This window comes from Gracilinanus agilis, chromosome 3 (genome assembly GCF_016433145.1).
Source record: "Gracilinanus agilis isolate LMUSP501 chromosome 3, AgileGrace, whole genome shotgun sequence".
NCBI classification, from domain to species: domain Eukaryota; kingdom Metazoa; phylum Chordata; class Mammalia; order Didelphimorphia; family Didelphidae; genus Gracilinanus; species Gracilinanus agilis.
In genome coordinates this window covers 263,298,372-263,314,673 of record NC_058132.1, presented here as the reverse complement: position 1 = coordinate 263,314,673, position 16,302 = coordinate 263,298,372, and the positions used below count along the sequence as shown (strand labels likewise).

General features: G+C 35.2%; 1 protein-coding gene across 1 annotated transcript in view; it reads right to left on the bottom strand.

Annotated features, from left to right (window-relative positions):
• The window catches only part of LOC123242237 (fibroblast activation protein alpha), a 92,839-nt gene that overhangs the window by 17,088 nt on the left and 59,449 nt on the right, over nt 1-16,302 (bottom strand). The window contains exons 18-21 of the mRNA XM_044669830.1: nt 14,160-14,207; nt 8,908-9,006; nt 8,169-8,238; nt 6,360-6,554 (exon numbers count right to left, since the gene is read on the bottom strand). Coding sequence (XP_044525765.1) covers nt 6,360-6,554; nt 8,169-8,238; nt 8,908-9,006; nt 14,160-14,207 — 412 coding nt within the window. The remainder of the gene's footprint in view (nt 1-6,359; nt 6,555-8,168; nt 8,239-8,907; nt 9,007-14,159; nt 14,208-16,302) is intronic.

Genomic DNA, 16,302 nt, shown 5'->3' with positions numbered 1-16,302 from the left:
ATTTGCCTGTCTTGGTTTCTTCATGTTAAAGTGGAGATATGATAACACTTGTTTCCCAGGATTGTTTTGAGGATCAAATAAGATAATGTTGGAAAAGTACTTTGTGAATTTGAAAGTATTGTTATATAATTGCCAGTTATTAATATTTAATATTAACATTTCTCCTTCTGGCTTTACTAATTCTGATGATTAACCTATATTCATCTAGTTTCCTGTGTTTGAAGCCTTGGAGTAATCTTTTATTTTTCTTCCTTTTTGAATAGCTTATTAGTCACCAGGTTCTATCTATTCCTTTTAATATCCCTTCTGTCCTCTCCCTCTCCTTTTTTTGTTGCTACTTTAAGAATCTGGTGCAGGCCATCATTACAATCTATTAGGATTATGCCATTTGGATGGCTCTGCACAACTTCACTCTCTCTCCTCTCCAATACATCCTTTTTAATAATTTTTTTAAACCCTTACCTTCCGTCTTGAAGTCAATACCATGTATTGGCTCTAAGGCAGAAGAATGGTAAGGGTAGACAATGGGGGTCAAGTGACTTTCCCAGGGTCATACAGCTGGGAAGTGTCTGAGGTCAGATTTGAACGTAGGACCTCCCATCTCTAGGCCTGGATCTCAATTCACTGAGCTACCCAGCTGCCCCATCCAATACATCCTTTGTGTCATTGTTGGACTAATCTTCTTTAGGCATTCATCTGGTTATATGACTGTCTTGTTCAATAATCTTCAGTGGTTCCCTCCTTTCTACAATGTAATGTTGCTACCTGAAGAACAAGAATATTCATAAATGAGTGGTATCTTACCTTTCCCGAATAGGGAGGCAGCATAGTAGGAAAAACTCTAATTGGAGTCAGAGGACCTGGGCTTACCAGTGTGATGTTGGGCAAGTCACATAATATTTTTGGGAATCAGTTTCTCATGTAAAATAAAGAGGTTTAGACTAGATGATTTCTGAGGTCTTTCCAGATTTTGTTTATAATCTTTATTTTATATTTATTTCTATTAACCATATCCTTTATAGTGAAGCTAACCTAGACCTTTCCACATTGTGCTTTGTTTCTATCTCTTAGACACCTTTACCACATATGATTTAAGTCTTTGTGTACAAGTGATGGATTGTACAGAGCTGTTCTGATCTACTTGCCATTCTCCATTTATAGATAGCATTTTATCTCTCACCTTTTCACAAACTGTCTGCTGGGCATGGAATGGTCTCTCTTCTGACCTCCTTGCATCCCTAATTCTTTTCAAGGTTCAACTCAAGTACCACCTCATCCTTAATGCCTTTCTGGATTCCCCCAGTTTTTAGCACTCTCTCCCAGCCTCTGAAGGGTGAGTCAATGGGCACAGTGGATAAAGTGTCTGATCTAGAGTCAGGATTCATCTTTTGATTCAAATCTGTCCTCAGATAACTACTAGCTATATGGCCCTGGACAAGTCACTTAACCCTCTTTGCCTCAGAGAAAGAAATGGCAAACCATCCAGTATCTTTACCAAAAAAAAACCTCAATTGGGGACATGAAGGGTCAGCCACAATTAAAATTTAACTTCTGAGTTTCTTTTGTTTTTACTCACCTGTGTTCATGTTTTATTCTACTCTCCCTTAGCCCCAGTAGAATGTATGCTGCTAAAGGATGAGAAATGGATCATTTTGAAGCTTTATATTTCCATGCTTGGCAGAATGCCTGACATTTAATAAGTGGTGACTGATGTGTTAAATGAATCTGACCATAAGCACTGTGATGGCAGGAATCTTGCCTTATCTAAATCTTTGTCTCATCACAAGAAGCTGTATGTTGATTTGTATTAAGATTAAAACAGAGAAGAATTCAAGTAATGAATTAATATGCTATCCATTAGGGGGAAAATATATTTTTTATATTTTATAAATATGTCAGTGACATATATTTTTTATATTTTATAAATATGTCAGTGTCACTGACATATTTATAAAATATAAAAAATATATTTTCATATAAATAAAACATCTGAAGAAATATAGAATCTTTTTTAAAACATCTATTAGCAATCTGACCTCTGGAATTTATCATTTAAGGAGCAATGGACTCTAATTTCATATTCAGGTACTCCCTGTCTCTCTTTTTTCTCCCCAGCCTCCTCACTAACCTATTCTACCTATTCCAACCTATTCCATTATCACTGACACATAACTTCTCATAACAGTATTATTTGTTTGTGGTTTATCTTTGGGTATTGGAAATCAAAGAAGCCATACCCATTGCAATGTTCTGCTAACTTGAAGATTTTAAGACACATCCCTCTTAGGGCCAGACCAATTTCAAATCTATATATTCTGATAAAAAGCCCTGAGGCAGATGGGTGTTAGCTTCCATCAGGCTATTCCTGACAACCACCTCCCACCCTGCTTTGTTGAAGGATTTTTGTGTGTGTGTGTGCAAAGGAATATTATTGCTTGAGCTAATTTTTTTTCCCTTCTATTAGAATAGTGAGGATTTCTGGCTCAGATCTCATTTTGCACAAAATTCACTAGGGCACATTACACTCTTTGGAGGAATTATGGGGAGACAATAGAAGGATTTTAGTCCCTGGCTAACTACCAGTCACTTGGTATCTGATTCCCAAACACTCCTCTGAGAGACACTGTGGTTTGAATCCTTCCCAGGATTATCATTATAATTCTATTCTTTTTATTTTTCTTGGCTTCTTAAAGCATCTTGTTCCCTGGCTTACTTTTCACCTTTGTAAGACAATAGCTTTTCAGCAAAGCTAGCACATGGCCACCCTGCAGTCTTTACTGTTGCATATATGTTGATAGTAGTAAATAAAGTTCCTCGAATTCTGTAGTCTTTAAGTGCTGAGGAAAAGAAAGCCATCCCCTATAGCTACTAAAAACCAATTCCTGCATTTAGTCACAGTGCATATCTGAAAACTGTAAGCTCTCTGAGGGCAAGGACTCTTTCTTTTTTGCACCCTTTTATCTTCTGCTGTGCTTGGCACAGTGTTTTTTACATATGGTAGTATTCAATAAATATTGCTGAATGAACTAATGAACAAATGAAGCCTAACTCCTACCACTATTCCAAAGTCATTCAACATATAGGTTGATGGTTCCTCAAATGTAGTTCCTCAAGCTATTCAACTACCATGACCTTTTCTTCCATTCTCCCTCAGCTACTCATAGGATGGTAATACTCTTTCTCTATCCATTACCCATAAGTGTTCCACTTCCACATTTAAGATCTCTGAATTTCCTTTACTCAATCATAATCTTTTCTCTTCCCACATCTCCTATGTCTTATTCCTCCCATACTTACTTTTTATCTTCTCTCTGATCTCCCTCAAAACTTTCCCAGGCCATCACTTTTCCTCTGGCTAAATCTTCCTCCCTTCTTAAATCTGAACCCCTTGGGGAATCAGTTTGACTCTACACTCTCTTCTACTCTTGGATCCTTATCTTTGCCTTTTCTTTGTCAGTGGTGCTTTACACAGTGCTTGGCATATAGTAAGAATTTAATCTAAATGTGTTGATTTATTGAGTGACTGAATAAAGGAAAGAAAGAATAGATTGAACATATTACATTTAGTCTTTCTGTAGACTCTAGATCAGTGGTTCCCAAACTTTTTCGGCCTACCACCCCCTTTCCAGAAAAAATATTACTTAGCCCCTTGGAAATTAATTTTTTAAAAAGTTAATAGCAATTAATAGGAAAGATAAATGCACCTGTGGCCATCACCGCTCTCCTGGATCCCTGCAGTACCCACCAGGGGACAGTAGCACCCACTTTGGGAATCACTGCTCTAGATCAATAGACCGAGAAAAGAAAGAATATCCAATAACCAAGTCTATGCTGATCTATATTTGAATCCCATTATTTAATTGGTGTTGTTATGGTAACCAATAAGATTTATGCTTTCCTGTTTTGTGGGGATAAAAATGAAGGAGACTGGAGTGTGTAGTCTCTAAGGGGTATATCAGATCTAAGACTATGTTCCTATGATTGAGATTCCTCTTGATTAAATATACTACATTCCACCAAGACCTGTCCATGGAGTTCACATTTAATGCCATTCTAACCAAGGAACACGAGTAGATGCTAAGTATTCCTTGAGCAGGTTCCTGAGCAATCATTCTCCTTAAATTTGCATGTTGCACTTGCACTAGTCAGTAAACATATATAAAGAAAAATGTGGAATGACCTATGGTTCATAGAAGTTTTTTGTATGTGGCTTATTTTTTTCATGTGGTTGGGTGTGTTTCTCTCTCTCTCTCTCTCCCTCTCTCCCTCTCTCTCTCTCTCTCTTTTTTTTAAATACTAGGACCACTGCCAAAACAAGTAAGTTTTTAGCTCTACCAACCTTGGGAAAGATCCTATTGAATTACAAATGAGACATAATGTTCATCCTTGTATTTTAATGTAATCCTCGGGATTACAAGACATTTGGAACTTGTAAACCAAAAGTTGGTTTTCATTGCATGACAGAATACAAAAATGTGAACCACAGTGACAAAAAAAGAACACAATGCACCATGCAATAAAGGCTACCATATTGTTAATAGTGTTAATATTCTTACTAAAGACAGGTCTTTAGAGCTGGAAATTAATACTATGTAAATTTATATTGCATAAAAAATCTGGAATAGTGAGGTCTAGGTAAATCTAATGCGATTCTGTATTGTACCTGGGCATTGCTTATACTAGATATCTAATAACTTATCTACCTATTTCCACTTATTCAAGTACATAGTTATTATTTGAGACATATGATTTAGGTAAATATAAGTATTTGTGACAGTGCATGTCCACAACAGGGCAAACAAATACAAATTAATGAATCAGAATCTTGAACATTTTTTATTATTAAAGATAATCTTTTTCTGTTTAAATATACTTTAGTCATGGGTATGATGTTATCTAATCCCAGGCTATCTGTATCAAATGCAATTTGTGTGAATTTATATGTTTATGTATTATATATAGATTTCCTTTGCTGGCAACAAAATTCTTAACAGATCAGAGTAATATAACACAATATTTATAATAAGGATAGGAATTAGACCTGTGATTTTATTGTTTATATCTAACTTTTGGTTAATGAAACACCTCTACCAATGGAGGTAAGAACTTTTTCTGCATATCATAGTCTTAGAAAGTTGCCTAGAACTCTTAAAAATTAAATGATTTGCCAAAGGTCCCACATCCAGTGTGTGTTAGAGGTGAGATTAGAACATAGATCTTCATATTTTTGAGATCAACTTTCTATCCATTATGACACATTATCTATGATAATAATAATATTAATAATAATACAATAGTTGACATTTATAAAGCATTTCAAGGTTTGCAAGGCATATATTTTATCTCACTTGTGATAATTTAATTGGTCTTACTTGGTATACAATTGCCTTTGTGTGATTTATATGACCAAAATTGAAAGTAGCTTAAGTTTCTCTTAAGCATTGTGACTCACAATTACTTGTTCTTTCAACAAATATCCCTTGAGCACACTATATAAAAGGTTCTATGTTAGCTATTGTGAAGGGTATAAAAATAGATTTTTTCAATACTATTTACTCATTCATGAAACATTCACATGACCTCAAAAACTACAGCTAAATACATATATATGTATATATATTTATTCTGGTGCTCCTGAATAAAATTTCTAATGATGAAATTTTCTTAATATTTCTGAAAAAAATAAAGGAGCCAAAATTATATTTGGGAATGACTCTGGGTGAAGATACTAGATTCTGAAGCATATTTTAAAATCATCATCTATCCTTTCAAGATTAATTCTTTAATAATATGTTTTCATAAATATGCTTTCTGAAAACAAAGGGAGACAAAGATACAGGGTCAGAAAACACTTTCCAGACCATGGTATAATCTAGAAGCAACTGGTTTAACAACAAAAACAAGAAGCCATTTTAAAAGCCTTTAGGATGATAACTCCAAACCCAAGTCTTTTCATCTAGCTATCTAGCTATCTATCATAGAATTAGAAATGACTGAAAAGAAATCAGATGTTCTCATTTCCTGTGGCCCATCTTTATAGTTATAAATGGTCACAGAATGATGACAGTTCTGTCATTAATGAGATCAACTTAACAAACTATTATTATTACTTCTATCACAGTATGATGGATATAGTCTTTCCTTCTACCAAAATGAAATGAATGGTAAATACTTAGTAGCTATCTTCTTTTGGGTCTTTTTTTTCTAATCCCGGGCAAGAAATTCTCATCTTCTTTAAAGTCAGTGGCACTTTGAAGCTGTCAGAAAAATGGATACCAGGAAGGCCAAAAAGAGACCATGATAATCAGCAAATCTTTCTCACTAGATATCTACTAATGGTCAAATGGCAAATCACTCACTTTACAGCAGATATTTGGTCTTCAACTTCATAAACACCGAGCTTCCGATACACAGCATACAATAGTTTGTCACCTTGAAAAGCTGTTCCTCGGCCATCAACCAAGGCAACAATGATGCCTTCTTTACTTGCAAGGTACGTTATCCAGCTAACTGCAAATAAGGGTCTCACACTCTGACTACAAGGACCACCATACCTGAAAAGAAAGGTAAGATAATTTTTTTCCATTGACTCTGATTTCTATCACTGAAATTTATTTCCTATAATCTTTATTATACAGTATGTATTATTTATGATAAAATTATCTGATAACACTTAGCAAAGATTAAAAGTAAAATTATATTAGAAATGAAACTGTTAAAATGAAGACCAAGCTTTTGTTAAGGGAAATGAAAGCCTTTTGAACACACAACCCTCTCCAAAAAGAGTGGAGAAGCCTATGAGTTTAGCATTTTGAGAGAAAAATTTAGTTTTAGAAACATCTTTCTTCCATCTATCTCTTTCTAAAATACTCCAAAAAAAACATTTTTTAAAATCTGGTGTTTTAAGAACACTGTGTAAAGGTCAACAGTGATTTTGAGTATATATGATTCTGTTGGAGGTCATCCATTTCTAGTCTTCACAGTTTCATAATTTCAAAAGACTTATATCTGGGGGGCAGCTGGGTAGCTCAGAGGATTGAGAGCCAGGCCTAGAGACAGGAGGTCCTAGGTTCAAATCCGGCCTCAGACACTTCCCAGCTGTGTGACCCTGGGCAAGTCACTTGACCCCCATTGCCTACCCTTACCACTCTTCCACCTATAAGTCAATACACAGAAGTTAAGGGTTTAAAAAAAAAGACTTATATCTGAAAGGCACTCAAGAGGTTACCAAATCCAGTCCCTTCATTTGAACAAACTCACAAATTTAAAGAAATAATTGGCTAGTGTCACACAAGTAGTAATGGGCAGAATCAGGATTGGAACCCATGCCTGAAACCTTTCTAATTTCAGACCTTGTACTCTTTGCATTAGAAAACCCTGCTTCTCAAATTATACAGTTCAAAAGTCTAATACTTAAATATTTTCAATGGAAACATTTCATAGTAAAAGTAGTGTGAGTTACCCTCCAGGTTGTTATATTGGGATGGTCCAACAGTAGAAATAGAAACAAGTTTATCTAAAAATAACAAACCCTATGCCATCCATTTTTTTCCCTAAAAACTTTAACATCTGTCTTAGTAATAGTTCTAAGACAGAAGAGCAGCAATGGCTAGGAGATCAGGTTTAAGTGTCTTGTGCAGGGTAACGCAACTAGACTGAGAATCGATTTGAACCCAGGTTCTCCTGACTCCAGGCCTGGTATTCTCTCCACTATGCTACCTAGCTGCCCCTCCCATACATTTTTTAAGGACTATACTTTCTTTGTAGGGGCACTGTAGGGCAGTGGATGGAAAACCAGTCAGATCTTGGTTCAAGTTCTAATTCTGACACATTCTATTTAGCTATATATGACCTTGAAAAAGTTACTTACCCTGTAAGTGTTCTAGAAAGCACAAAAAATCTAAAAATTACAGGAAAAGTACAAACCTACATTAAGAGGATGTTTCCTCACTTAGGAGTTCCCTATACCAATAAAATCACCCATTTAATCCCTAACTCCTAAACTTAAATTGCTCTGATTAGTGGAAGAATCAAAACAAATCTCTGAAAATGGGACAAATACAGTCAACTAACAGAGAGGGAATTTGCTCATTTTTCATCAAAGGAAAGCCTTTGGCCAGAAGATTTTCGATACTGAAATCCATGAAACAAAATAAAATGCTACATACACCTGAATTAGTAGAGGATATTTCTTCGACCTGTCAAATTGAGGAGGAAGAAGCATCTTGTACCACAAAGCTGAAAAAGGAAAAAAAAAACCCCTTTACAAATTACTCAACATTTTTTATGGTAATGAATTATAATAATAGCCAGCATTTATATAGTGCTTTATGGTTTGCAAAGTGCTCTGCATTATCTCATTTTAACCTTACAAAAACTCTGGGTGGTAGATGCTATTATTATCCTCATTTTACAGATAAAAGAACTGAGTCAGACAGAGGTTAAACAACTGGTCTAGTCACATATCTAACTGAATGTTGGAAGAGGGATTTGAACTCAGGTATCACTCCCTGTAAGTCCAGCATCACTCTATCCATTGTACCACCAGCTCCCTATTTTAAGTCACTGGAATTAATAACCACTCAAATGGCATTAAAAATAAAATTAAAATTAGGGGAACTTTCATTAAAAAAGATGATCATAAGAAATAGGTAGTAACAACATTTTAGAGCTATCAAATAATGTACTATCAATTTTTAACTTAAATGTGGAATTCCATTCAGTTCAATTTCTTAATACTTGGAGATGATTAGTCAATCTCTAAAGGGTGTCATCACAATGATTCCTTAGAGTGCCCTCTGCATTCCAAACTGTGCATCTTTTCTATAATAGTTTCAAAAAAAAGCAAGCAATGACCATGCAAACAATAAAGGTGAATATGTGCATTAACAGTTTTAAAGGTCTTACTAATTCCATCCACTTCAAGTTTCTTAATTTCCTCTTTGGGCATTTGGATATCTTGCAGAGCCGTCTCTAAATCTTTATTTTCTTCAAGTATTTTAATTTCTTTGGGAAAAAATAAAAATGTTAATTATGACTAACTTTATCCTTGAAGAAAACAATTTCCTTTCCTTGAATTCAGGCCCACTCTTTGGATTTACAGTATGCTAGGGCCTGAAAGTGGTTGAGGACTTGCATGATGACAAGACAATGCTGAAGAACTCAAATCTCTGCACCTGCCCAACTATTCCAAAATAGACTTTTATTCATTTATGTACATTTCAGGTGGGGAAGGACCAACTGTAGTGCTTCTTGGACTTTTTTTTTGTGGGGGGTGGGGAGTGCAGTTTTCCACCTGTTTGTTTGGCATCCTAACATCCTGACATGAACTGATTGAATTTTCTCCTTCTGTCCACTAAAAAAGAAATGTACTAGAAATCAAATTCTTCTGGATGTTAAATTTCAGACCCTTACAAAAATCCATTCTGTGATTACTGTTAGGTAAGTCAACTATTATTTAAGTCAGTCATTCGAGAAGCATTTATTAAGTGATTACTATCATACTATTCCTTTTTTGGATTTTGTGTTTTACTCAGTCTTTGTATGCAGAAGTCACCCTAGGTTCTCCTCTCCAAAAGTCAGCCAAGATGACTACAAATTCTGGCAAGTCCTACTGAGCAGGAAAGGCTTCAAGTATAAGCCAAGTGCCAGATGTGGTTGTCTATCCCTCAAGGGCCAACCTTTCTAAGTGTCAAAGAGGCATCTCTGGTTTAGGGTGGTGACTAGGGGATAAATTTTTCCAGGCAGAGCAATTCATGAAGCTGTCTACTGAGGCCCAGAGAGGTTTGATCTGACCCAGTGGAAGAAATATCTGCATTGGTAATATCACAGAATCTTGAAAAATTCATGTTAAAATATTTAAGTGGGGCTAATTTCTATTTGCAAGATGTTTCTTTAAAGACATCTTTCTTACAAGTTCTATTTCTTGGCAAAAATAGCTACAGACTTCCTTTCTGTCTTTGATCTTAAAGAATCTAAAACAGAGGCACTTGTTCCTCTAGAGATCATTTATGTTTTGCACTTTTGCTCTTTGAAAAAGAATAAGACCATTGACCTATTGTAGGCCTACGGAGTTGTCGGAGTACATATATACAAGTGCCCAGCGATAGATGGCCCCTTCTGAACTATCACAGCCACCATAAGCTTTCTAGGGAAGCTGTTTATGCAGAGTTAGCCACATTTTCTAAATGGGGGTCTGGATGACTCATGGAAAATGGCAATTGACACAAGAGAAGAACATCCTGTAGGCTTTTGTTTTTGTGCTGTTTCTTTTTTTAAAATTCCCTCTGAGGATTAGGAACTGGAGGAGTATTTGCAACTACATCTAAGTTTGCCAAGGCTTCCATTATAGCCCCCAGTTTTCGTATACTTCAAACATTCCGATAAAATAGCCCTCTTTGGCTTAAGCATGCAATACGTAATCTTTTCCCAAATGTGAATATTGTAGGGGTGGTTTGCACAAAAATCCATTGAGATATTTGAAATAAACTTAAGATTTGGAGGTAGAATTGTGGGTAATTTAAAAATAATTAAACTTCTGGATTTTAAACTTCATAGTTAGTTAAACCAACCAAGAAAATGACATCAGTGCGATTCCAAAAGTTATTATTTGAGAATGGGCTATATAACCTAGAAAGGAGTGTGAATTCACAATTTTAACACACAAGTTCTAAATTTTCATTCCCCTTAACATGACTTCTGTACATGGAGTTGCCATTGGCTCAAAAGGCATACTGGTACAGAAGGCATATGGGATGTTGAAAAGAATGATAATCTCTACAACTTTGGCCTCAAAAACAAACAAGAAAATTATACGCAGACACCTATATTTATGCTCTAACCCACACTGCACATATGTGAAATTTTGAATCACTGGTTAGACTTCAAAATAAGTCCTAAACTCTTTGGTTTATGCAGTACAGCTTAGTAAATGATGCCACAAAATTATAACTGAGGTATTATGGAATATTTATAGTTTAAAGTAAATACTTCAAGCCAGCTTTGAAGTTCATTCTTGCATTTAATAAAATGGAAAAGGTAAAGTGAACATGGCTCATGTCTCTTTGTTTTCTGCCAGAGAAGAACACTGGAGCTCAATTCCCTTTCTATCTCTTATCTAAGCATAATAATACAAAACATTGAAGATGAGAATGTTTATAAATCTTCCTATGTCTTTCTCCCCTATTTTCTGGCACATACTTTTATAAGTAAGTGCCAAAGAGCATGCACCCTGGGAAACTATACCTTTGATTTCTTTATCAAAGATCAACCGAAAAGTATCTGCAAGGTATTGTGCTAGCTACCAGGAATACAAAGACAAAGAATGAAATAATCCTTTCTCCCAGGGAGTTTACATTCATATGGAGAAGACAACCAGTATCTGACAAGTATGTGTGTGTGCGTGCATCATATATGTGTATGTTCAGATAAAAAGTGAATGAACACAAATGTCCCTACTAGATGCCCTACCTACTATTGATTAAATTTCATGTTATGTTCAATTACAATTTTATTTTTTAATTTCTATGATCTAGGATGGGTTCTGTATGGATGCCAAACAGGAAAATGAGGTGCTTCTTTATGGGAAGTAAGAACAACTATGCTGGCTATGAACAACTTTAAGCAGCATACAAGGGAACTCCTTTATATGATTGATGCTATGATTGGGAGCCACACTTTGGGGATTAGCACAGCATTTAATACAGTATCTAGACCATATTGGACAGTTAGTAAGTGTTTATTGACTGACTGGTCACATTATCTAACATTGTTATAGCATGCCCTTATTATATGTAGTTATTGTATTTCAGAGAAAATGATATGAATTATAGTATTTTAAAATGTGTGTTATAATGAGATATATAATAAAATAGATTATATTTTAGCCTGATAAACCTTGACAAATGGGATTACTTGGTAATTGATTTAATTTAATAAACATTTAGGAAGACACTTATTTGCTAGGCACTATGGTAGGAACTAAATTGTAATTGATGTTGCTATTTCTTGACCCTCTCACCCCATCCCTTTAAAACTGGATTTTACATGCACCACTCTCCCAAAGCTACTCCTTGCACAGGTACTTCATCACCAGATCATAGGATTATAGATTGAGAGCTAAAAGGCACCTTTGAAGCAATAAATTCCTACCTAATTTTGCAATAAGCACACTGTAGCCCAGAGAAATTAAATCATTTGCCTAAGGTTATACAAGCTAGGGTCAGAGACAAGATTTGAATCCTGGCCTTCCTCGCCAAATCAGGCTTTATCTTAAAACCTTTTCCTCAGTGTCCATTTTGAATTCTTTGTAGATATGAAACTGTTACCTCCTTCATGGCACTTCCATTAGATAATTTGCTTTTCCCTTGAATCCTGAGAAAACGTACTATTTTGATTCTTTTCTGTTTTGTTTTTTTTTTTTGTTTGTTTTTGTCTCCTCACTTTAGGTGAGTATTCACCTCAGGGTATCCTGGGACCTCTTCTCTTTACTTTCTATACTTTTCCCCCTTCATCAACATCATTCAGTCATTTATTTTTACATCTTCAAGTACTACCCCTATGCAAAGATGTCCTGAAGTTGTATGAGGGGTTCCTTTAGTGCAGTTTTAGGCTTCGATAGTTTAAATCCACATTAAAATGTCCTATATTTGGCTTCTCTTCTGAGTTCCAGAATTCTTGCTACCTTCAGGACATCTTCTTTATATAGTTACTGGAATGTTCTTCAGCTCTCCAGACACCGTGATGGGAGTCCAAGAGGTACACGGTACCTGACAGTACTAGGTGCTTAATAAATAAATGCTTATTGATAGAATGATTGACTTATCAATCAGCTTCATCCTTAGAACCCTGGAATCACATTTCTTTATCCTCACTGCACCCTGCTGCCATATATGTGTTGTTTCTCCCTATTAAATTAGAAGGTCTGTGAGGACTGGGACGTTGGGGTTTTTGTATCTGTATTCTCAGAGCTTGGCCTAGTACCTGGCTCATAGTCAGCATTTAGTTAATACTGTTTCTCTTATTCTTTCCCCTAAACTTGCTTCTCTTCCTGACTTTGCTATTTCTCTCTAGCATTCACCTAAAGACTCTTATGCTCTAACCTCAGACTTGTCTGACTTTTCTCTTCCTCACATTTTATATCTCATCAGTCACAAAGTCTTACTGACTGCACTTCATTATCTCTCATGTCATTTCTCTTTCTCCCTCTTTCCTTGTCACCATATGAACATATCTTATTTCTATAGGATCATGGGGACTTTAGACACCATCAATTTCAACTCATTAAAAATATGTGTGGGTGATTTGCAAATTGACTAAGATAACAATAGAAGAGATGGAATTTGAACCCAGATCTTACATCTAAATCTAATACTTTTTTTCTCCATCGTGCCACATGGTCTCTGATTTACTACATATGTGCACTAGTGCAGTAACTTTCTAACAAATATTCTTTTTCTTGTTTTCCTCCTCCACTTCTATTCATCCTCCATAGCACTGCCAGGCTAATCTTCACGAATCAATCTGGTCATATCATTCACCTTCTCAAAAATCTTCAAAGGCTCCCTATTTCCATTTTTAAAAATTTCAAACTACATTGGGTGAAACATAAGGCCCCTAATACTCTACCACCCTCCTAATTTTCAAGCATTATTTCAGATTATTTCTTCCCATGCCACTGTATCTGGATGACTTTTTGCCCCTCAACACATCCTAAATTATCCTGCCTCTCTGAATTTATTCAAGCACCTTGTTCTCCAAATGTTGATTCTGTCTTTCTTTGCTGAATGAATTCCTACTCAGCCTTTAAAGTGCATCTCAAAAGTTACCTCTTCCCTTTTCCTGATTCTCCCATCAGTGGCATCCTTTCTACTTGAGCTTTTCACAGGTCTTTGTTTGCAATTCTGTATTTCACTGATCAAGTATCACTGAATATTATAGCTAATTTGTTTGTGTTTTATCCTTTAACTAGGTGGTAACATTTAGGAAGCCACTAATTATGTTGGATCTAAACTTTGACTTTTCCCAGACCATAGCACAGGGTTTGGCACAGAGTGGGGACTTAATTTAAAAAAGAGTTGGACTATGTAATCTTTTAAAATAGGATATGTCTACTATCAGCTCAAGCAAAGTAATATGATATAACATGGAAAATAAAGTACCTTGATCACTGTGGCCATCATACAGAGTGGAAATAGGAACACCAGGCCCTAAATGCAGAAATAAAACAAAGACATAATTTATATTTAAAACATTGCTTAATTTTAAATAAAAAATGGCATTTGAGATAACTTTGGATGGGCTGAGAGTTGCATGCATCATGCATCTTTTCATTTTGTAGTTATTTTTTTTTCCTGTAGAGAGGTAAACATCACCTTTAAAAATACATTTAAGCCACACATGAGATCAGAACCCCATCAAAGAATAAGATTGAGAGAAAAGTGGTTTTTTGTGTACTTTCTAGGAGTATTCCTTAAGAGTTAAGGTGCAGTTACATAAAGCGACCCCAGAGGTAAAAATGCCAAATGGGCTTCTGGGAAGGTGTCATATCACATTGGTTAAGATGAATGGTTTTTGTGTGGTGACGCTAACATCAAATAATCCTCGCAACAGTGCTCGGGATGGGTTTTCATTCTGGAACACTTGCTTCTCTGCCTAGTTGGTTAATATCTGTGAGCCTAGCTCATCATCTTTTTTTCCCTTTAATGTAAAGATAAAATTCAAAAAGTAATCTAAACTTTTTCCACTCAGATATATCCACTTCTGACAGTAAAGTTATAAACTCTCTACACTAGATTGTGAGTTTAAAGATAGTTACCTGTGTACCAAATTTAGCAATTCATTATTGATACATAAATGTTAGGTTAAAGATATATTATATTCATTTACTGTAAAATAAATCATTATGTGAGTATAAGGTTAACTGGATAAATAAAGTATAAGGTTAACTGGATAAATATTTTCAGAGGGGCATAGGTTAAATGCCAGTAAAAGTCCATTTGGGATGAAATAGATAAGATTTTTTTTTAGTGTATTTAATGTCTTCTTCCTCTTAAATATGAGAAACTAGAAGAGATTATTTTTCTTGTCAATTGGACCATAGACTAGGGGAAAAGTAAGCACAAATTTCTAGCTCCATTTTACAGATAAGGAAATTGAGGCTAAAGGAGGTTAAGTGACTTACCCAGGATCATATAGCTAGTAAGGGTCTAAAACTAGATTTGAATTTATTCTGACTACCAATCTAGAGCAGTATGTACTGTGTTGCCAATATGCTCTAATCATTAGAACTAATTATTAGTGTGATTTGCTGACATTCCAGATCCTTTGACTTGGATTTCTTTCACTGATCCTTGTGAATAGGTAAAAGTTACAGGTTTAGTGATTCTTAGATCTTCTCCCAGTCCTACATGGGTTTTTCCTACACTGGCACAGTGATTCACTTTACTGTATTTGCAAAAACACCAGATGAGGTGGTGCTTTCCACATGGTTCATTTTTTTTGCCAAATATAAAATTACCATACTGAACAGGAAGCGTGGGTAGTGGTAAGAGCACTGAGCTAGGACCGCTAGGTTCTAGTCCTGGCTTTGTTACTAACTTGCTACATGGTCTTGTGCTCAAGTTTTTTTTTAGCTATAAAAAAGTAAAAAAAGTAATTAATGATACTTGCCTTACCTACTTCAAAGGGATGTTTTAATGATAAGAAATGGAAATAAGAAATAAAAAATATGGAGATGAATTTTAAAAAGAGGAATATAAAAATGTGTTATGTATTTGTAGACATATCTAGATGTTCCATTTTATTATGCTTTCCAAACATGGTAAAAATGGAAAAGTAATTATTCCAAGAGTCAGGAGACCAGTATTCAAATCCTCTCCTGTCACTATTTGAGCCAGTTCACTTGTCTTGGACTAATTTCTCTTATTTCTAAATGAGGAAATGGGACTATATGACATCCAGAGTTCTCGTGTTGCTCTAAAATTCTATGAGGCTGTTTTATAATAGCTAACATGGAAAGAGTTTATAGTTTGTAGAGCACTTATTTATATCTTGTTTAATTTTTCTAAAAATCTTATAGATGAAGCAAATGAGCTTAGGGTGACTTGTTCAGAGGTCCTATTAGCCAGGGCTCTAGTCACTATACCACACTGCTCTCTCTAACTAAATTCCACGAAAAAGAGGTACTACTTTGGAATATTCTAAATGAATGTTTAGCCTTTCAGAACATTAGACATAAAGTAGGAGATATATATATATATATATATATATATATATATATATATATATATATATATAGAATGT